Here is a 23,606-nt window from a genome sequence, read left to right on the forward strand (position 1 = left end):
TAAAGCAAATAACACTGTTGCTAGATGCATTTCTGGGAAAGGGTTTGGCATCCATCCCAATGTCGTTTATTACTCCACAGAAAGCAGCTGGAAAGGATAGCAATGCCAGTCATTGATTAAAAAATAAATGTCAGCTTACACTGTGATCTGCTGTAATAAACAGACAACAGTGTCCGTAGGTATTTCATTCAAAAGGCAAGAAAACATTGCTCATCCTTTTAATTAGTACGCCTTGCATGAGGTGGAGAAACTATTTGCATGCCACAAACCTCACTACAGTGGTACCTTGTGTCAGGGAACTGACATCGGAGCCAGAAGTGGAGGCAGGGCTCCCAAGCGATGCCGGAGAAGGGCCAAGCAGGGAGAGAGGGAACTCATCGGCTGGGGAAGGAAATCAGCGTAACACCAGGGATAAAGGGGGGCGGATGGGGGAATCGGAGAGGGGGCTCCAGGACTCTTCACCGGAGACCAGCGGGGAGAGCACAGGTCCTCTGCTACCCACACCCACCCTGCGCAGAAGACTTCCGCGCAGGGAAAGTAGGCGTAGACTTGGCGTCAAATAACTTCTTTGCTGGAATAAGTTCAAGAAACGCCCACTGATGGATTCTGCTAGCAACTGAACAGCCATGAAGTGAAGGGCTGTCCAACCAGGAAAGGTTTAACCTGGCTACCTAGCCAGGAGTGGCGGCAACTTACGCATGAGCAACCCCATTTAACCATTACACCTTGGTTCTCAAATGCCTTGGTACTCAAACAACTTGGAACCCAAACACTGCAAACCTGGAAGTAAGTGTTCCAGTTTGCGAACATTTTTCGGAAGCCGAATGTGCTCCGTTTTGAGTGTTATGCTTCCGATTTGAGTGTCACACTTCTGTTTCGAGTGTTATGCTGAGGTCTGTCTGTTTTTGCTATTTATTTTGCATTTTTGTGTGTGGCACTTTTTGTGTGTGACCGTGTAGAACCCAGTTCAGCTACGGATTGATTGTGTGATTACAGCACATTGTTTATTGCTAGTAAAATTCATGTTAAATTGCTGTTTTAGGGGTTGTTTTTAAAAGTTTGGCACAGATTAATCCATTCTGCATTATTTTCTATTGGAAAGCACACCTTGGTTTTGAAACGCTTTGGTTTTGGAATGGATTTCCGGAACAGATTATGTTTCAGAATCAAGATACCACTGTACTCCCAAGGGACTGCCAATTTATTCTTGGGTGCATTCTTCAAATGAGAAAACTGAGCAGGTATTAAGGTAGCAAAGGAAGAATGAAGTTCTCTGCTGGTGCCCCTTGAAACATGCAGTACCAAATCCAGTGGATACCAGAGCTAACTTACAGGGTGGGTTACATCTGGGCCAGCATTCGCACCCAGCACCCTTGAGGAGCGGTCGGTGTTGGCAGAGGAGCTCATTCCTTCTGTGGCTACTGGTTTTTCTTGCCAGAGGCTAGACCTTCCACACCCAAAGCACGTCCACATCTACCACCGAGGCATGAACTTGCTGCACTTCCAGATTGCAGTATACTGTGGATTCGTCACTGCTCACAAATGTAGGTTTATCACAGTGCTCACACAGCACTGTCCTCAACAAAATGCCTAAAAGATCACTGCACCTCCTACAGACCCAACCCCTCCTCATTTCCCCACATACCCAATGACCACTGTGTCCTGCAGGAGAGGGCATTCTGCAGATACCATCCTATCATTAAACACAACATTAAAAACTCATGCACCTGCCAGTGTAAGAGCCATTGTGCTAGCAGGCAGAGAATGATGACTGTAGCCCATACATAAAGGTAAAGGTAAAGGGACCCCTGACCATTATGTCCAGTCGTGGCCGACTCTGGGGTTGCGGCGCTCATCTCGCTTTATTGGCCGAGGGAGCCGGTGTACAGCTTCCAGGTCATGTGGCCAGCATGACTAAGCCGCTTCTGGTGAGCCAGAGCAGCGCACGAAAACACTGTTTACCTTCCCGCTGGAGCGGTACCTATTTATCTACTTGTACTTTGATGTGCGTTCGAACTGCTAGGTGGGCAGGAGCAGGGACCGAGCAATGGGAGCTCACCCTGTCACAGGGATTTGAACCGCCAACCTTCTGATCGGCAAGTCCTAGGCTCTGTGGTTTAAGCCACAGTGCCACCCGCGTCCCTTTAGCCCATACATATATACAGGCAATGACCAATCAAAATGTGTAACCGTGACCATTGTGCTGAACCTGGAAGTGACTTTAAAAAGGGCAAAAATGGCCTTAAAAGAGCCCAGAAAGGACAGAAAAGGTGCGAAAACAGCCCCTAGTAATCCCAGGAGCCCTTGTGTCGACCGCTGAGGCCTGTGGAGAGTTAGAGTTTAAGCAAGGAGGGAGTGATTGTGGTGGAGTTTGGTGCAGTTTGGCAGTCAGTCTGGTAAGTGCTGCTGGTTTTTAAAATAGTTTTTCAAGGGTTTCCAGAGGTTTAGAATGTGTTTCCAGGCTTTTCCAACTGTGTTTCGAATATATGCAATTTCACTTAAACGCACGGTGCCTCAGAATGTAACCCCCGCATAAATGGGGGGCTGTCTGGATACATAAAGAAAGCATGTTGTGAACACCAGCACTGTAGCTATAAAATGCATGTTAATGGGCACATGTGGAAGAAGCACATTTTTAACAAATCAGAACATGGTCATAAATTACCCTTCTGTTTTTCCTTTGTGTATTATTTGAAGCAGGACTTGCATATCATGGAACAACTATGTGGCAAGCCACACTCCTTCCATTCATTTCAGATTTACCAGACTATTTTGCAGATCAGTTGGACTGGCCGAATACCATATGGGGGCTCCCTTAGCTGCTAAGAGGGGACTCTGTCACAAATCAGTAATAGTGGTGTTCGTTCAATTCCAAGAGGAAAGGCAGCATGAAAAGCTGGGTTGGCAGATTTATTGATTACATTTCACCAGTGACCAGCAAGAGGCAAGCACTCTGAAAAATCCCCAAAGGTGATCATTAGCACTGAGTAACTGTCACTAAACATTAACACCAGCAGCAGACTGGAGCAAAGGGAAAAAAAGCACAATACTTTAAAGTCAAGACCCGAGTGGCACAGCCAGCAGTGCAGCCAGAAAGGGAGGGGAAGGGAAATTCCACTTGCATTAACGCTGCTGTGGGAGACGATGGAAGCACAATGACAGATGTGTAAGAGAGATCTTGCAAAACACTCCCATTTAGCATTGCTGTATAGATCAGGCCTGCACAACTCATGGCACAACTTGTGAGGGAGGGAGAGAGGGATGGGCAGATCTGTCCATTTCAGTTTCTCTCCATTTCTCATTTTCCCAGTCTTAAATTCAGGCCCTCATATTTCTACATCAATTCACAATTTTTTAAAAAAGGCCTCATGAAAATTCACCAGCATTTTAGTGCAAAATTCGTGTGTGCATTTTTTGTAAACAATTTTGCCTATTGTACGCATTTTTGCAAAGCAAGTTCCCCTAATGCAATACATTTCGCATAGTTATATAATTATTAAGCCTACCCGGCCTTGTAATTTTACAATGCACTTTTAATTTTAAAGTTGTTCATTTTATCTATATATATTTTAAAAATTTATCATGTCTACTTTTTTAAAAAAAGTCAGTTGGTTTTATCATTATTTATATATGAACAGAAATTTCATTATGAATATTTTATACTATTTTCTGAAAATGGCTTGAAAATTTTATTAAGTGGTATATAAATCTTTCTGATTAGTTGTTATTACTATTAGATGATGATGATTTCTAATAGTGAGGCCAGGGTTGAAGGACAGATGGAAAGAAGGTAATATTTTCAAATTTGAAATGATGGCAACTGGGCTAATATTCAATATCACCACCTTCATGTGACCCTGGACGTGCCATTGGTGATGATACTATTTTGTTTTTCTGCAGCTAGCCCTCTGCTTTGAAGCAGGAGAATTCCCTCACTCTTCCTTTTCGCTGTAGCAGCAGAAACATACCCAGTGCACATGGGAAGTGAGCTAATTTTCTGGCTGTCCCTCCTCTAAACATAATAGTAGATCTGCCGTTGGTGTACATGGGCCATTACTCCTGGCAGGTGGGAGGAGGGGAAATCAAGGGACTTTAATTTCCCCTTCACCCTCAATAGACATTGCTCAGTCCGCCATATGAAAGTACTTTGTGGGGAGGTCGCTTTGCTCCTCGGAGGGTTGCAGCAGAAGGTTGCGCTACATCAGCTTGGCTGGACTTCAAAGTCAACACAGCTATCCTTGAAAAGCGTCCAGCTGCCCAGCAAGAGGCCTTAAGAGGTGAACGTGAGGGTTCATGACTACCGGAAGGAGCGGCGACACAATAATCCCTCTTGGCCCGAGACCAAACTGTGGAGTTGTCAAGCTGTGGCACAATTAGGAAATGCAATCCGGACGACGATTGTGCCAGCGGAAAGGTCACGTAGATGCTTTGGTGAGAATAATAGTAAAACAGAAAAGGAGGAGGGTAAGACAAAGGTGCTTGTGGACCAAAACGGCTCAAGCTGAGCCATTTGCTACAGGGAAGGACAGCAGCTGTTGCAGCTAAAGCAGGAGAGGGGAACTTTTTCCAGGCTGAGGGCCACATTCACTTGGTGGCAACCTTCTGAGGGCTGCTAGTGGGTGGAGTTATAAAGTAAAACTTTATAAGGTACACTGGCAGACCCTTCAAGTGTCCTTATTTCCCCAGGATATTCCTGGAATTAGAGAAGCCATCCCTGCTTCTTACTTGATCCCAGAATGTCCTTTCCACACACATCCCTCCAGTGCTGCCGCTGAGCTCAGGGAGAAAGATGAACCCTCATAAAGTGGAACCCTCATAAAGCGGAAGCCTCGTATGTGGGGGAAGTAGTTCTCTGCCGGAGCAGAAGAAGAGTTTGGATTTGATATCACTACCCGAAGGAGTCTCAAAGCGGCTAACATTCTCGTTTCCCTCCGTCCCCCACAACAAACACTCTGTGAGCTGAGTGGGGCTGAGAGACTTCAAAGAAGTGTGACTGGCCCAAGGTCACCGACCAGCTGCATGTGGAGGAGCAGAGACGCGAACCTGGTTCCCCAGATTACGAATCTACCGCTCTTAACCACTACACCACACTGGCTCTCAGAGGCGGTCTGCAGAGGTGCCTCTCAGAGCAGAGGCGGTCGATGTATGTGCCAATCTGGCTGGCCTCTCTCTGCACCCACTGACGCCGCCACCATCATGGCAGCTAGAAGGGCAGCACAGATGAAGAAATCAAGGGAAGGGAGCAAGCAGCTGCTAGGTTGGGGCTGTGGCAGGGGAGGCAGCCAGCTGACCATACAATGGTACCTCGGGTTAAGAACTTAATTCGTTTTGGATGTCCGTTCTTAACCTGAAACTGTTCTTAACCTGAGGTACCACTTTAGCTAATGGGGCCTCCCTCATGGGGCTGCTGCCACATGATTTCTGTTCTCATCCTGAAGCAAAGTTCTTAACCCGAGGTAATATTTCTGGGTTAGCGGAGTCTGTCTGTAACCTGAAGTGTCTGTAACCCGAGGTACCACTGTATGCTTTTTATTGCAGATTTTAGTTAGTTAGCTCTGGACAGTGGTTGGTTTTACTCTGTTTGATTTTTAGAGATATCGTTTGCTTTTATGGTTTTCAATTTTTAACACAAACTGCCTAGGGGATATTGCTAGCTGGGTGTCCAACTTTTTCCGTTGTGGAAGAGACTGCCTTAAGGAAAAATGACTGAAAACTTTACAAGGAACTTAAGCTTTCAAGAAGAACAGACTCGAAGAACCTAGTGTCTAAATTGAAGTGTCTTGTTAATTTTCTTCTATTGCTAGATGTGATTCCTCACACCTTATGCAGCCTTAAGATGCTCTAGGAACCCCCTCTTTGCAAAATAAGAATAACAACTAGAGCAATGTCATTCATAATGAGGGCAATACCTTAGTAGTGAAAACTTTTTTTTTAAAGATGTCTTCTGAAGGAGGAAGGTGGGGGAAGCTACCACCAAACACCACAATTTACAACACTTTGCGGATACTGACTTCCCCCTATATTTCCATACAGTTCTGAGATATTGGCAATTATTATTTAAGTCAAAAGGGAAAAAGAAGAATAATTTACACCATCCATCATTGTTTCCTTGCATGAATAAATTACAAGACACCGCAGCAAATCAATTGTGGGGAAAGAAACAGCCCATGCCAAACGGTGTGCTTGTGTGTATAATGTCCTTAATGTTTTCCATCCTCATACATCAAAACTACAGACTGAATTTGGCAAACCTGATGCAGGAGAAAGCTCATTATCCCAAGGTCTTGCAGGGCACCTAAAACCTAACTAGGGAGCCAGAGCATGTAATAGAGAAAAACAGGTGCTTCTAATCCCCAAGCACAGACCTCACAACCTAAGGCGCCTTCTTATCCCTCCCAGGGCCAGCTCTACTTTTAGGCACAGTTAGGCAGCTGCCTCAGGTGGCAGATGCTGGGGGACAGGAGGGTAGTCTCTTAGGATTCTCCCTAAACTAGACTGCCCTGCATCCCCTAAACTAGCTGCTGTTTCCCAGGTCTAGAGAAGGATGCTGTCCCATCCCCACTGCCAAAATATGAGCCAAACACTGGCTGATTCTACATGTGGAAAGAGAGGGAATCTTCTTGTACTTTTTTGTTTTGTTTTGCCTGTGGTAGCAAAAGATCTTGAACTGGTCCTGGTCTCTTACCAGCTCCACCTTTCACCAAAGAGTCTCACAGGATATCTAAATGTGTGTGCACTGGGCATCAGAATACCTGAAGTCTCAACCTGAGGCTCAGCTACCAACTTCCAACTTTATTCTGAGCTAGCACTACTACTAGCACTACTAGCACCATCCAGGATTAGTAGGCTGCCTTATTCCTGATCATACTGTTTGTCCACCTAACCTAGTGTTGTCTACTCTGACTGGTGGCAGATCTGCACGGTTTCAGAGAATGAAAGGGCTTTCCCACCATTACCAGCCAGATTCTTAAAAGAAAGAAATAAAAAAGATATCCACCCACAACAGGAGATGCAAAGAACTGATTTGGAATTTTGTTCCCGAACCCCAGATTCTCATTTTTTCCTAGTCTTAAATAAAGTTATCCACATTCCTACATAAAGTTTGAAATTGTCTCTCCCCCCCCCCCACATAAAAAGCTCTCATGACAACTCACCAGTATTTTTGTGTGGGTTTTTTTCTAATTTACATTAGGAGATATAAAACTCACATGCAATTTTGCCTAATATATATGTTTCCGCAGAACTTTTTTTTGGTATGATATATTGCATTTTGCGTGTTATTTTGAGAGGGGTGGTCAGTCTGGGCGATACCCTGAATCCCTTTCAATTCTTGGGGTTGTGTATCTGCAAGGGCAGAAGCTTGCCAAAGCAGCTGAAAACAGTTGGGGTGTAAATATTTGAACAAATCAAGGAGATAATTCCAGTTAAGAATGTGTCCTCATAGCAACAAAACATCACTCCACACCCAAATCCGAAATTCCCCTTCCCCTCTTCATTTTTAAAGAAGATCGGTTTCTTTCTTTCTTTTCCATTTCAAATGAAAATTAAACACTGATAAAACTCTCAGAGAATTAACATTTTGCCATGTGATGCCCACTTGAAAAAACTTACCGTGTGGCGGCTCCAGCCACGTGGTGAGGCGGTTGTCTGTCGCCTCCAGCCACGAGCTGAGCTGAGTGTTACAACGTTCCTGCAAGCGCTGAGACATCCGAGGAATCAGGGTGTGAACCCACCCTGCATTCTCTGCTGTTGGGCAAAAGAAACATTGCTCTTATCAGACTGTTATACAAATCAGCTCAGGAGATGTGTTGAGTTCCAGTTTACCTTTCCTTATGTCCCTGTGTTGTACCCCCAATTCATACCCCCATTTCAGTCTTGGGTTGTTGTTTTTTATCACAGTTGTGTAAGGTATCTATTCTGCATTGCACTTGCAGCAATGAAGCCTCAGACACTCATTGGCTGAGTGCTGTGCAGGGTGGCACAGAAGACCCAGATGTCTGGGGGAACAATAGGATTTGCACAGTCCAGCTTCTGTGAGGGAAAGGGAAGGTGTTCTAGTTAGTCCGGTATCAAAGCAAAGCAAGGACAAGGACAAGGACAAGGACAAGGACAAGGGAAGAGCTAGAGAAGCTAAGGACAGGAAGTATGAAGGCGTGGGAGATGAAGGAAGGAAGGTATAAATGGGCCTGAGAAAGGTGAAGAAAGAACAGTAGGTGGGAGATGAGAATATATGAGGAGAAAAGCAGAGGAGTCGGGTCACTGAGGTAACCAGGGGCTCATCAGAGAGATGACTGAAGAAATTTCACTTAAGATGATGTTAAACTGTGAGCTACATAGGAGGGAGAGAAGAGTACTGGGGAGGTTGTTCAAGAGAAAGGAAGTGGCGCAAAATAGACAATGACATGAAAAGCAGGAACAGGAAGTTGGAAAAAAGAGGAGTCAAGAAGTATATAGACCTGGGGCAGAACTACACATAGGGCCAATGGACAAGTAGGGCTATGAACTACTGGCAGGCAGGAAGGCAAGGGAGGCTGCCCAGAGAGCATTGGACAACCACCTAGAGTCTAGATCCTCATAGAAGTGTGTCATCAGTGTCAACACTGTAACCAGGCAACGAGTCCAAGAAGCAGTGAGTTGAGGGACTAAATTTGACTGTAGACTTCTAATTGGCTGCCCTTTCTTGTCAAGAGAGACAGCGAGAAAAAAATATCACCCACTCAGCAAAGCTCTAAGGTAACCTGCCTGAGGTTGGAAGAGGACATTGGGGTGATTCTTTTAGGAACTAAATTAAATGCAACTGTGACTCTAAGCAGTTGGCAGGTTTGATTGGGATACAGGGTGCTGCTAGATCATGATAAGCAAATGGTTGGAACCAAAGGGAATTAAGAGACTGCTTTGGTTTAATGGAGTAAATTTCCTTTAGCACTTGATCCATTGTCAGCCTTGTGCTGACAATGTAGTTAACTTTTTAAACTGTAGGTTCCACAAATGCTAAGGGTCGACTTTGCTGCTACACCAATTTGACATTTGAAAGAAAAAGATGGTGGAGTTATGATTCATCCAGATACTAATAAGGACTCTGACTCAGTTTTGAATGCTGGAGCATAGCGCTGAAGCATATGGATAAAGTAGAAAGGAAAGGAAAGAACATGGAATTAGCTGAAGGCTTAGAATCACACTTTTGATACTTCTCTTTCTGGAAATTACTGCCAAATCGAAAGAATACTTTAGCCCCAATCAGGTTTTCATTAATTATAGTTCAATGCACACCACCCCCTCCACTGTGATCCTCCAACCTGGAGCAGGAAGGTCTGAAGATGCCACTTGTAAACTTGTTCAGTTGAATGTGGTTACACTGTCCCTTGTGATCAGTTGCAGGGAACGCAACCCCCCTTCAAACCTTCCCACTCAACAAGGGAGCACAGGGGGTATACATATTCTGTGCCCCAGTCCAACAAGGGCCCCAAACTCTTAGCTTTCAATAATAACAATAACTATAGTAATAGTAGTGAGCTGATTGGACACCTAGGAAGAAAGTTAGAAAGCAAACTGTGAAGGCAATGTTCAGATGCTTATTCGGAAGATAAGATGCTGTTGCTAAGGGTGCTTATTCATTTAATCACTGTTGCTAGATGATCTGGGTAAGGAATGCTGGTGGAGTGGGCGGGTGTTACCCAGAGCAGCAGAAATAAACAAAAACAGAAGACACTCATTGTTCCTGTTAGTGTGATGCTGGACAGGGGATGAGAGCCTGTCTGTGTAGTGAGGTATGTCTGCTTAAGGACTTTCCTCTGTGTCCACATTATTTCGTTCACTCCCCAGTATAAAATACAATTCCTGGCTTTGGTATGTTTTACTTAGAAGTAACTCCCTTGGATAAATGAGGCTTCCTTCCTACTGAGAAAAAAATCACAATATTGTGATGCTCCACTCTCCTTGAGTTTCCATTTTCCCCACTCAGCCACTGCTTGTCTGCCTGTCACCACTGGTTTGCTTTTTATTAACATACAGAAATATAAAATGAAAATATAAAATATAAAATGAACCAACAAATACGGAATCAGGAAATGCCTCACAGCTGCAGCAAGTTAAAAGTTCTATAGTCTTCACATTAATGCAGGGATACTTTTTTGTTTATCAAGGCTGACAAAATGTGTGTGTGTGTTTTGCTAAAAGTATTGCAGTATTTGTTTCTACCCGTTGTATATTTTTATCTTAGTTTTCCTCCCAGGAGCTCTTCTCCCCGCCCCCTTTATCTTTACAACAGCCCTGTGAGATAGGCTACACTGATAGTTCAGATACAAAAATTGTGAAACTGCACATACACAGTGTGCAATAAGGCAGTGGTTCAGTCCAGCTTAGTTCATTGTTATTTTTTTGTGGTGCTTTCAGACAATGCTGTAGTGCTTTCCATAATTTCTTCAACAGTTTCCCAGTTTGGGGTCTCACATTTTGATTTTTCATTTAAGTAATTCTGTGCTTAGCTCCTGCCTTCCACTTGCTATCTGATCTGTGATGCAACAGTGGTTGTAGTTTGCTAGCATTCTGGATTTTCAGACTACCCAAATGCCTCCTCAGCTTCCATTCGGATTCAAAGATGCCCTTCCATGCAGTCTGCATGGAAATGTCAGCACTTTTTCTTTAGAAAGGTGTGACCCTGAATGCACAAATTGTGCTAGCTGTGCAGACCACCCCAAATGTAACAATGCTGGCCTGTGCAACCAGAGCATTGAAACATCCTAGGTGGGTCACCAGTCTCCACTGATACACTCCTGGAAGTGATGTGTGCCCATCAGCTATATGGAATAGCTCTTAAAGTTGCCTTTGAGCAGGCTGGGTTGTGCGACAACACTGCACACAGGTCTAGGAATGTGAGAAGACAGAGATGGTATTTTCTGAAAGCAGCTTGTACTTTTTTCTCCAAACCTTTGCAGAGGCAGTTTCAGTTCAGAAGTACCCCCGCTTTGGGGGGATATCTGAGATTTATGACTTCCTGAAAATAAAAAAGCGTATAGGAATACTGACTTAAGCAACTTTACTTCACTGTACTAGTGACCTTAATATATTGGGACTGGCGATACCAAAGTATCGCTTTATCGCTGATTATGGTTCATCAGATTTTCTGACATCTGAGCTATAAATTAAATGGAAAGTACATTTGTAATGTGAAGTCCATGTCTACTTACTTAATCTAATCAAGACTCAAATACTTGCTTTAGCAGGCTAATAGCCTCTTGAAGAAACATGGGGCCGTTCCACATTTCATTTACGTGATGGATGGGATGGGGAGATGGATTAAATAGCGGATGAGCACCTTGGGATGAGAAGGAAAGCGACTGCGCTAGGCTGTATTGTGGGTATTTCAGCTACAATTAGGCCTTTTTCAAAAACCACAAAATTTAGTCTCTCAGTGGTAAGCTGCTATCATTTATGATTGTTTACCAGCCAACTGCACACGGTTATGATATAAAAAGAGCCCTGAAGGATCAGGTTGTGAGTACATGCAGCCTTATATCCTGTTTCCAACGGTGGGGGGGGGGGTTTTTTTCTCTCTGCAACTCACAATTAGGCAACTGCTCTTCTCTTTTGCTTGCCCCAGCATCTTGCATTCACAGATATACTCCATTTGAGGTTTCATTTAGGCATCATTACCTCTGTGTCACATATTCAGGCTGTGAGTGTCGCTCCTCATGTGAACAAAATATATATGGCAGCATCTATATACAAAGAGGGACGCAGGTGGCGTTGTGGGTTAAACCACTGAGCCTCTTGGGCTTGCCGATCAGAAGGTCAGTGGTTCAAATCCCCATGACGGGGTGAGCTCCCGTTGCTCGGTCCCTGCTCCTGTCAACCTAGCAGTTCGAAAGCACAAAGTGCAAGTAGATAAATAGGTACCAATCTGGCAGGAAGGTAAACGGCTTTTCCATGCGCTGCTCTGGTTTGCCAGAAGTGGCTTAGTCATGCTGGCCACATGACCCGGAAGCTGTATGCCGGCTCCCTCGGCCAATAAAGCAAGATGAGTGCTGCAACCCCAGAGTCGTCCGCCACTGGACCTAATGGTCAGGGGTCCCTTTACATTTATATACAAAGAGAGATATCAGTAATCAAGGTTTGTGAAACTGTAATAAATCTGCTGGGGGAACCCTAAAAGTGTGAGTGCATGGGGGGGGGGAGTCTGTAAACCCCCAAAGCAGCCAAATGGCAACAGAGCATACTCAGAATGTTTGCTGAATGGGTGAAAAATGGAAGCTGGAAGTGGGGAGACAAAACTGACTGGAGCAGATAGAATCCAGAGCAGGGAGCACTCCATACTGCCACTTTCTGATTCAGGTCCTATTTGCTACAGCTAATAGCCATTGACACACCCAAGGCAGGATTCAATCACATAGTATTGCGCAACAAACACGCTTCTCCTAAAGATCAGCATTTTTGTGAGAAGGACAGCGATAGGGAAATAAACTGGGAAAGTGTGGCAGAACACTTGCTTTGATGCAACACCATCTAACTGCACCACAAACAAATCAGAACAAATGCTCATTGGCTAGTCAACACCATATATCTCCTTGCAGACAAATCAGGGTGAATGCTCAATATACAGAACATGTGGACGTACCCGTTCTCCAAAGAAATAAAAATGCAATAAACTCCTAAGCAACTTCTAAAGCCAATTTAGCCCATAGCAGCGAATTCCTTAAGTTGGTTATGGAATATGTGTTTCCTTTTGTCTGTTCATCAATTTTCCTTGGGTGGTTAAAGTTCTAGTATTGTAAGACGGAAAGACAGAATCTCTGACCCCATCTGTACTATATATTTAAAGCAGAATCATAGCACTTTAAACAGGAGAAGTGTAATTTATTGAGGGTGAGGAGAGCTGTTAGGAGACCCTTATTTCCCGCACAGAATTATAATTCCCAGAATGGCTTATCCATTGATCCCTCTTCCCAGGAAACTCTGGGCCACAGCTCAGTGGTAGAGTGTCTGCTTTGCATTCAGGATATCGCAGGTTCAATCCCTGGCCTCTCCAGATTGGGCTGGGAATATCCCATTGGAAAACCTGGACAGCCAATAGCAGTCAGTGTAGACAATATTGACTCAGATAGGCCGATGGTTGGATTCAATATAAGGCAGCTATGTTCTTATGTCTGGGTTTGCAGTGCATTATCTTTACAGAGGCACCAACTGGCCTTGTTTTATCTCTCTCCCTAGCATTTGATGCAAGCACCAAATGTTTGCTTGGGAGGTGGGCGGGTCTTTTTTTTTTTCATACTCCCATGAAAACGTAAATTGAATGATTTCTCCATTGCTATCATTTACATTTTAATGAGTTCTAAAACTGAAATGGAACAAGTCAAATGAAATCAGTATATAAACCACTATTTTTCATTAAAATTGGAATTATGCAAAATATTATGGTCGCTCTTGACAAAAGACATTATCTAGCTTCAAAACAATGTGTAGGAACAATAAATTTTCTTAAGTATCCACACTCTGTAAAGAAGGACACCAGTTTTGGCAGTATTGCAAAAAATGAATGAGACTGAAAACACCTTTTGCTAGCCAGCTAGGAGAGCTATTAAAGATGAAAAATGGGAAATCTGTTTTCAGGTTGTGTGACCATGAACTCAAATGCTATTGATAATCCTGCCTTTGAAAGGCACATGTTGCCTTAACTCTGTCCTTCCCTTTCATAGAACTGGGTGAGACCAAGGTGTTGGTGCTGACCTTTAAAGCCCTAAACAGCTTCGGTTCAGTATACCTGAAGGAGCTTCTCCACCCCCATCATTGTGCCCGGACACTGAGGTCCAGTGGCAAGGGCCTTCTGGCGGTTCCCTCACTGCGAAAAGCCAAGTTACAGGGAACCAGGCAGAGGGCCTTCTCGGTAGTGGCACCTGCCCTGTGGAACGCCCTCCCACCAGATGTCAAAGAGAAGAACAGCTACCAGACTTTTAGAAGACATCTGAAGGCAGCCCTCTTTAGGGAAGCTTTTAATGTTTAACAGACTATTGTATTTTGATACTTTGTTGGAAGCCACCCAGAGTCTTTCAAGGGAATGCAGGATTAGGCAGCCTTTGGAAGCCACCTGATTGTCTTTCAAGGGAATGCAGGATTAGGCAGCCTTTGGTCTGATCCAGCAGGGCCATTATCTCTTATGCGCTAAGGAAATTCAGCAGGCATTGCACAATGCCTCCAAGCGCTTCTTTGCTACCTATAAGGGGGAAACGGGAAAGCCAAATTCTGTGGCCAGTTGCACATTCTGCACCTTTCCAATGCTCTCGCAGGATTGTAGCATACGCAATGGCTGTGAGTTCTAATGAATGGCAGGATTATGCACTAGCTTTGCACACCCTTGGCGTTAAGGGAGGTTTCTCACGCAATGTGTGGCACTCAAGTACAGACAGCCAACTTCAAAAAAACCCACATGTCTGGTTGGCAGAGTGCATAAGATTACTGCTTATCTTTTTTAATGCATAAAAAGGAGTCGGGAAACATGGCAGAGAGACTCCACCCTGGTGTCTCCACACGAAGCTTCCTGCTGATGTCCGTGCATGAAAAGACAAAGTAAATTTTGACGCGATGAGGTGAGGGAATAGGATTAAAGCTCAGGTGAGCAAACATAACTGGCAATCCCAGAACAAATTTAAAGAAACACGTAGCTGAATGTGAAATCAAAATTACGGCTCATCCCCCCCGCTCCAAGCTGCATGCCTTGTGATTCTTCTTATTATCCATTTCTGAAAGTCAGGGGACAACGCAACACTGTGGAACTGGTGACACAGCGTCTATCTGGGAGATGTGGCTAATAAGTGTTTTTTCCGCAAGAGGTCAGAGGGCTCCTCCCTGCTCTAAGTTTTGAAAACAAACCAAGCTAATTCGGATGTTTTCCTTTTTTAAAAGTTCAAGCCCAGTGTCATCTTTCTCTTTTAAAGCTGTCACTTTGGAAATATAGCAGTGTTTCAATTTAGCAGAGATATATTGAAAGAAGGAGGAACCATGCGCACAATTTTAATGTGTTTTTCAAGGTCTGCTGGTATTTGCTGTATTTGTTTTTAGCTAGAAGAGAAAATGAGATGGGAAACGGAAAGGAGAGCTGGGTGAACGGTTTATAAAATTAGTTTGAACTTCTCCAAACTCAGAGATTTTTATGCATCTCAAACCTCTTAAGATTATTTTTTTTTAAAAAAATCTGGATCTCTCCTCTTGCTTCTCTATTGTATCTCCAGAGCACATTCTTTATGAAAGGAAAAACAAAAGACATTTCTGCACTGCTCTAAGCATCCAGGTGTGTGCACTGCTGGGCATGTTACATCCAATAATGATGGAATCAGGGGTGTGACTTTTAGAGCTGTTTCTTACCCCCAGGGAAACTTCAAGGAATTCATACAAAGTTTCAATTGTTAATTTTTAAAAAATAAGATTCTTTTTCCATATTGAAAGTTACATTTGCTACTTCCCACTCACCCAACACCGATGTTTGTAACCCAAATTACATACAATTGCATTTTAAGGTTCCGTCTTACCTAATTTCATCCTCTTTAACCTGTTTCTTAACGTAGTCTGCTATTTTCTCACAATTCAAACCCCGCTGTAGTCTTTGTAACAACTTACTAGAAATCTAGTGGAAATCTAGTGGAAGTTTAAGGCTAATTTCCATGTTATTTACATCCAGAAAGAAAAGGTGTTTGCAACCCCACTAATCCATTAAGAAAATCATGGGAATAAAGTCATGGGTGGGTTTCCCAGCATAAAGTTCTTTCCTGCCAATTTCATGGGAGAATCATAAGGAGACAGAGGCATGCATGCGCAGAAAGGTTGGAGGAGCCGCAATGTCATCCAGTGACTTTTAGTTGCTGGGCCACCCCATGTCCTTTGGCACAAATCAAATTTAGTGTGATGTGCTGGTATATCAGTCAAAAAGTCACAGTTCCATAACACAACAAGCACTGCAGTGTGAAAGGAACACCATTAGAAAATGGGGGGAAAGTGCCAGGATAACAATCAAGCAAACTAACACACTATTTCCCGATTCAGGTAGGTAGCTGTGTTGGTCTGACACAGTGCTAACTTCAGTTTTCCAAAGCAGGTGTCTTTGTAGAAAAAAAAAATAAAAAGCACAAAACTCGAAACTGCTAGATTTATTTTAAATTGCAGGACTACAAATACAACAGTCTTTGACTATGTTTCTCAAATACAAAAATAATAATAATGTTTTAGCGCACAAATAATTTTGAATTGTGGGATCTTGGGAATTGTGATGTTAAAATTTAAGTTTCTTAAAAGTTCCAGTTTCAGGCACTTCAAAATCTCATTTTGTGTGCCTTTTCCTTTGCAGTTCCTCCAGGTCACTTACTGATGCTTGGGCACATTAAATTGATATAGTTGCCAAGCCAACAAGTCTCTTTTGCAACATTGTTGAGTCTTTTTTATATACATTTTTGCTTCGAGAAACTGTATTCACCACCTTCCGCTGATACTGGAAGTTTGAGAAAGATCCTTAGAACAACAGAAATGTTAGGCACATTATCCAGGACTTTTTGTTGTAGTAAGAAGAGTAGTGCTCCTTGTGGAAGCGTAGACTTTGGAAGTATTCAAGCTATTGCTGTAAGTTGACAGCACAGATCTTCAGCATCAATATCTTTGTTTTCATTGTGCATCAATGGTTTCTCCAAATTCTTGCAGGTCTTAAGTACCTCTCCAGTAGACTTTTTTGTTGTTGCTGTTGATACTGTATATATCACAGAAGAAGCCAAATAGGGAATTATATTGTTGTAGCTGTTAGAACCTCTCTTCAGCAGATTGTATGGCCATGTCTCAGACGGCATAGTAAAAACCTAATTTGAATTTCTGTTTTGGTCTTGCCATTCCCCTTCTCATATTCAAATTGCTGTTTCTTTTTCCTATGCTTTTTTCTAGTATGTTCTGTTCAGAGTTTGGTAGAATTTCTAGTTCCTTTGCAATGTCAGTAGCATCTATTAAAACTTGTTGAAAACACTCATCACTTGCAGCCCATGGGGTAATTCTTGGTCACTTGCAATTGGCTTCTAGCTGAATTTAAATCAGCTTCCATATTTTGTAATAGCTTGGTTGTAAGACTGACTTCAGCAAGGATGTTGTACCATGTAACAAGGGATACCGCAAACTTACAAATTTCATCAGCAAGGGGTTAGCTTCAATTTAAGAAGTATTTCCAGATAAACCTTGTAGGCTGTTGTCATCAAAGATCTCCATTAAAGCATAATATAGACAACCAATATGGTCTCCCGGTGGTTTTAAAGCATTGATCCAACTCTGCCATCCTGTTTTGCACAATGGCTTAACAGTTATGCCTAAATATACATGGCTAGTTAGAACTTGTCAATGCTGAGTCAATGCAGAGAAATAAGTATAGACTGAACCAAATTGAAGAAGCTTGATTAGGAAGTGACTGTAAGATTTAAAATTTAATGCATTAGCATAACCTTCATTCAACTCTACAGTCTATCTGTTTCATATATACATTAAAAAACCCCAATTCTAATGTATGAATTACTTCAAAAATGATAAAATTCTTCAAAATATAAAAATAAAATATTATCAGAAATTCATAAGACAGAACAGAAACTTTGACCCTCAAAGGTTAGCACTGCTCCCTTCTGAAATCTGCACCCTAGGCAGCTGCCTAGTTGCCTAATGATAGCCCTGCTTGTGAAGAAGGCAGGGAAGGGAAGAACTTGCAACAGCGCTGGCAGCAACTCCATCTCTGATAAGACTAGAAATTGTGGACATCCAGTGAAGCTGAATGTTGGAAGATTCAGGGCAGATAAAAGAAAGCAACTATGTACTGCATGAAGACGTGAACTATGGAACTGACTCCCGCAGGGATGGCCACCAACTTGGAAGGTTTTGAAAGAGGACTGCACAAATTCATGGAAGACAGGGCCAGCAATAGCCACCAACCAAGGGGCAGGAGGGAGTTAGAGATGGCTTTCGTGCTGTTTCAAGATGTATGAAACAGATGCAGTCAAGAGCAGAGCCAGGGCCGTCTTAAGCATATCCGGCGCTGTGGTGCAAAGATCCTTCCAGCGCCCCCCTGGCAACTCCAAAACAAGGGAGGGGGCAGCAGAAAATGTCCTTTGCTTCCCCCACTGTCCCAATCCCTGGTGATCAAGCAGGAAAATGTGCTGGAGGACATGCTCTCCAGAGTCAGGGCATCTGAGAAGGCTGCCCGGGAAGGCTGCGGGCCACCTTTCGACAGGTAGCAGGGGGAGGACAACGACCAGGAGCAGGTCGTCTTTAGCAGATGCAGAGGCTTAGGAGGCGCAGCTTCCTCTGTGGGCATCGCTCTCCTCCTGCGGAGGCTTGGGAAGGAAGCTGCACGCCTGCCAGCCAGCCATATAGTTGGTGGGGCACAGCTGGAGGGCGTGCAAGGAAAGGGGAGGCTGCTGGCAAAGCTCCCCCCTTCGCTAGGCTGCCCCTGGGAGACCGGTGCCCTGGCGCAATGAACCAGTAACACCAATGGGAAAGATGGCTCTGAGCAGAGCAAACCACAGTGGCTTGGTTGGGTTGCGGGGGAACACTGTGGCTTGCTTGGTTCCCAACTGCAGCATCTCTGCACAGACTGAAGGAGTTAGGAAATGGAATTTGAAAGGGATTTCTAAAGGAAAGGGGGTGATAAAAATATTGCTTCTCCCACCTTTGCCCATAAGTCCCCCAAAACTCATTAACCTTTTCCTGTCTCCTACCCCTGCAAGGAAATAACTGAAAACACGGGGGGCCACTAGGGGGCGCATCAGAAGATGGCTGACAATAACATCTCTCTGACCCACACGAGGTAATTTGGAGGCTGTGATGGGAGTAAATAGCCTCCCTACCCCCCCCCCCCCAAGGATTGTGGGGTGGGACTGCCCTTGCCTGCTGTGCCCTATACCACCCCCAAATTTTTGGGGATGGGGGCACTAGGCACAGTGCCCTCCTGTGGGATTTCGGCGCTCCTGGACGCCGTCTCTGATCCGCGCCGCTAGCTGCAAGAACTTCAAAAGAAACAATTTGGATGAAGCGAATGCACATATTTCAAGGAAGAAGGGGGAGTAAAGACTGCTAACAGAAGAGATCTCTGATAAAACAAGAAGAGTTGAAGGAGCAAGTATATAAATCACAAGAAGATACACCAAGACTCGGTATGGCAAAGGGACTGATGGGGGAGGGGGAAAAAACCTTTCTTTCTTATATGTGATTAAACAAGACCCCCCCCCCCCGTCAGAAATGTCGTTTTAAGGACTTAAGCTGTGGAGTTAAGGCTGTGTGGAGATAAACTTTCGAACCAAAGCATGTTTTGAGAAGAGCGTGGAATGTATAAGGGCTTTGGAATGACCCAGTTAAAAGTGCCATCGCCATATTGGGAAGTTCTGTCGGAGGACTTAAGTCTGAGAGGAGAAATAGAGAAATAGAGCTGTTTTTATATTGTGGGTGAAACTCTTCAGTGGGACTTAAGAATGACAGTTCTGTAATTAATGATGGAAAGAGCGCTGTTATCTATGAAGGCGATGATATATGGAAACCATCTCGATTCGAGGATTGGAAGAATGGAAAAATTCACACAGGATTATTGTTGGTGTTTATCGGCTTAAGGAGACTATCAGAAGAGATCATAAAGAAAAAAGAGAAAATATATGAACAAGAAGTGATGTGGAAACAGCAAGACAAGACTGGATAGAATTATGAACTTTGTTTGGACTGATTTGGACATTAACGCAGTAGCAAGAAGATGATCAGAATCCCCCTTCGGATCTTGAAATATGGGTCCCCTCAACAAAATTTAAAATTCAGCTTTGTAATTCAGAATTTATGTGATGTGATTTGATTGGCCGGTTAATAAAAATTATTTTTTTTAAAAAAAGAAAGAAAATAACTGAAAACACCGTTCTGCATTTGCAGCCTGCAGATAGGACTGCAAAAGCAGGGCGGCATTCTTCTCAGATCTAAATCCACCTTTTAGTGCCCTTCAATAATCACCAAAGAGAGTTCATTTGCTGCTGCAAGCTTTTTTTTAGAAAAATAAATCAGCAAAACCACTGCCACCCCCCGCATTTTGGCTCAGCCCTTCTTATTTGTAAGACTTTATGATGTCAATGTGAAAAATCTTTGCTGTGTGCTCCACAGCTGTGCAAAAATTCAGCTTCCACCTTTGTGGATTAACATCAAAGTCACATGCATCAAGAGGGTTTCTCCCTCCATTTATAAAACAGAATGGAACTGAGAGAAGCATCAATAGCATTTTTATTTCAACATAGCAAGTGATTTATTTATTTATTTTTTTAAAAAACCCCCAAAATCCAGGCAAAACTCAAGAGTGCATAACAACTACACATGGTGATAAAAAAGAATGGCAAACATGAAAGGTCAAAACAACATGATATTTAAGCTCAAAAGTTGGTACTGAACTGTGAAACAAATTGGGGGGGGGGAAGGAGAGCTCCTCTTTCTAGCTTCCAATGAGGAACTCTTCCCCTATTTGCAGAGTTCATAATGAAGCTTCTCGTCTGCCATTCATTAGAACACAGATGGGGAATGTCTGGCCCACAGGCCAAATGCAACCTGTCATGGCTCTCCAGGGTTTGGGGCAGATGTTTACCCCAGCCCTACCTAGAGATGCCATGGCTTGGACCTTCTGTTTCTAGAGCATGTGATCTACCACAAAACTACAGCTCTTTCTTCCCTTGCCTTCAACAACTTGGTTAGATGCATAGCCCCAAGACACAAAGGGACGATACAGGAGAACTTCTACCTTCGTAAGGTGATGTACTGTATACCTGCTCTGCAACTGATCCAATTATGGCATCAACAAATCTGAGGCCCTTCTCCAGTGTGGTGTAGTGGTTAAGGGCAGTAGACTTGTAATCTGGTGAACCAGGTTCGCTTCCCCGCTCCTCCACATGCAGTGGGCTAGTCACACTTCTTGAAGTCTCTCAGCCCCACTCACCTCACAGAGTGTTTGTTGTGGGGGAGGAAGGGAAAGGAGAATGTTAGCTGCTTTGAGACTCCTTCGGGTAGTGATAAAGGTAAAGGTAAAGGGACCCCTGATCATAAAGCGGGATATCAAATCCAAATTCCTCCTCCTCCTCTTTTCTGTGCTTCCGTGCCAAGAGATTTGTGCCAGGTGGGAATGAGGGATGGGATCTTATCATTGGTGGCCCTCCTTTGGTGGCCATTTTGTTGCCTGCTTTGAAAATAATAGTATTTCAGCAAGACATTGCAGTTTGCAAAAACAAAACAGTTTTGCCTCTTCAAATGACTTTTGAAATCTTTCCTCTGCTTTTTGTGCCATGATCGTCTTTTTTTTTACTATATTGTACTATGTGTTAAAGACTTGTGAATCACCCTTACTAGATCTTGAGAAGAGTGGTTTACACACCCACCCACCATAGAAGTGCAATTAAGTAAACAAAAATGCTATAGTTCAAAGAAGAAAGCCTTTTTAATGCCGTCAAAACAGATCCACTGGTGCTTCTCTCCCCCCAGCTTTAACAACGTAAAACAGCAAGGCAGAGCCAAAAAATGCTCAGATGATATACTTTTATCTGAGACACGAGAGAGAACTCAAAACCCCACAGGGAGGGAAGCTTCTGAACCCCAGTGAAGAAAAAAAAAAATCCCCAAACTCAGCACATCGAACTAGGCAATGAGAGCTGATAAAACCCCAAGTGACTGTTAGCGAAGGCAGGCAAATGTTTCAGTATCTGTAGGCTAGATGGGGGTGGGAAATGGAGACACAGAGAAGGGAGGCAGATGCCAGCTCTGTCAGCGAGTAGTTCATGGAGGAGAAACTGGGCTAAGGCTCCATTGGGACCTGCCAGCCAGCTCTTGCAGCTGGATCAACGATGCTATAAGAGGGAATGGGGGGGGGGGAGGAGAAAGAACAGAAAAAGGAAACCGAGTGTCATGGCAAAGGGATCTTTTAAAAATATCACAGTACCAGCCCTTGAACTATTTTGGCTACGGCATCTCTGCCGCCTTTGTTACTTGTCGGGGGAGAGAGAGAGAGGATAGCCCGTCGCCATGGTGACACGGCTCACGAAAGAACCATAGGAAAAGTAAGAATCCCTTACAGTTCCTGAGCCTGTTAAGCCCTGGCTGTTCCCAGGCCCCTTAAAGCCCATTGAAAATGCTAACTTGTTAGTCGGAGGGAAGGATGGCAGGGTAGCGAATCCAAGTGCATAATTAACACAGCCAGAAAAGCGGCAACCCAGCAGCGCTAAAGAATGCAATGTTAACATTCCTGAAAATAGAAGGCAAATGGAGCCTTGAGTGGGAGCCAGTTTTCTAGGCAGAAAGAGATCTGCTTAGAGGTGTCCCCCCCCCTCTTTTTACACTCAGCATACGTATCACATGAGAGGGAGACAATTAATGAATGTGGCCTGAAATTAAGGATCATGTAAACTGCGCTCAATATTTGGTGTGGATGCAGTATCAATATATATATATATATATATATATGCTTTCGTAGATTTTCACGGGTACAGGAATGCAGGTTTTGGTGTCCTCGGGTGTCTTCCCGTGTAAAAGTTGGGGTGTCTAGGTGTCTAGGCGACTAGCCTGGGAACTTCCTCTCTGCCCAGAACATTGGAGGCTAGACACCACACCCCCTCTACAGTATTTATAGGAACTCAAACATTGAGATCCCGCTCTGTTCCAGTAACAAGAAGCCGAAAGCACCAGCCTGAAGATGACGAGTGAGACCTCGTCGAAACGTCGCCTAGACACCCCAACTTTTACACGGGAAGACACCCGAGGACACCAAAACCTGCATATATATATATATATATATATATTACAAATGTTGGGTGCCACCCCCACTCTCTGCAAGATTCCAGAGGGTTTCAGGCACTCGGCTTGAAAGGATTGAGAGGAGGATTGAGAGACAGGATTGAGAGGAGGATTGGAGGATTGAGAGACAGCGGAGAATATGGTTTATTCACCTATTTATACCTCAGTCTGCATGGAGGGAGTCCAAATCTTACAGCAATGCAGCTCCAGAGTCCAAGGCATCTCTCTCAGCCAGTCTTCAGCCAGCCTGCCCAAGATGGTTCCCAGTCCTTCTCCCCCCCCTCTTCTTCCCAGAACATCTTGCTTAAAAAAATCTCTTTTCCAGTCACTTCAAACATACACATCATCAGCTTGGTGCCATCTGTCTCCCCAGGCCAAAAACATTATCCTCAGATGGACCCTTCAACACCTTTTGTCATGTTAAAAGATTTATTCTTCACTAGAGCTAGCCAGGCTGATTTCCAATAAGCCATTCTAGGGATTCCCTGCATGGCACAACTCTGCAGCTTGTACTTCCATGCATATCTCAATTAATCAAAATCCTAAAAGGTAAAGGTAAAGGTACCCCTGCCCATACGGGCCAGTCTTGCCTGGCTCTGGGGTTGTGCGCCCATCTCACTCAAGAGGCCAGGGGCCAGCGCTGGCCGGAGACACTTCCGGGTCACATGGCCAGCGTGACATCGCTGCTCTGGCGAGCCAGAGCTGCACATGGAAACACCGTTTACCTTCCCGCTAGAAAGCGGTCCCTATTTATCTACTTGCACCCGAGGGTGCTTTCGAACTGCTAGGTTGGCAGGCGCTGGGAC

The 23,606-nt window shown here is 44.0% G+C and overlaps 1 protein-coding gene across 8 annotated transcripts in view; it reads right to left on the reverse strand.

The window, feature by feature from the left end:
• The window catches only part of ADARB2 (adenosine deaminase RNA specific B2 (inactive)), a 381,789-nt gene that overhangs the window by 248,187 nt on the left and 109,996 nt on the right, over positions 1-23,606 (reverse strand). For 5 of the 8 annotated variants that reach the window (XM_083704833.1, XM_083704830.1, XM_083704832.1 and 2 more), the window contains exon 2: positions 7,612-7,746. The exons of 2 other annotated variants lie outside the window; for them this stretch is intronic. In XM_083704833.1, coding sequence (XP_083560959.1) covers positions 7,612-7,746 — 135 coding nt within the window. The remainder of the gene's footprint in view (positions 1-7,611; positions 7,747-23,606) is intronic. One more of the 8 variants, XM_083704831.1, reaches the window with a different exon arrangement.

Source organism: Podarcis gaigeae, assembly GCF_964106915.1.
Source record: "Podarcis gaigeae genome assembly, chromosome: 12".
Lineage (NCBI taxonomy): Eukaryota > Metazoa > Chordata > Lepidosauria > Squamata > Lacertidae > Podarcis > Podarcis gaigeae.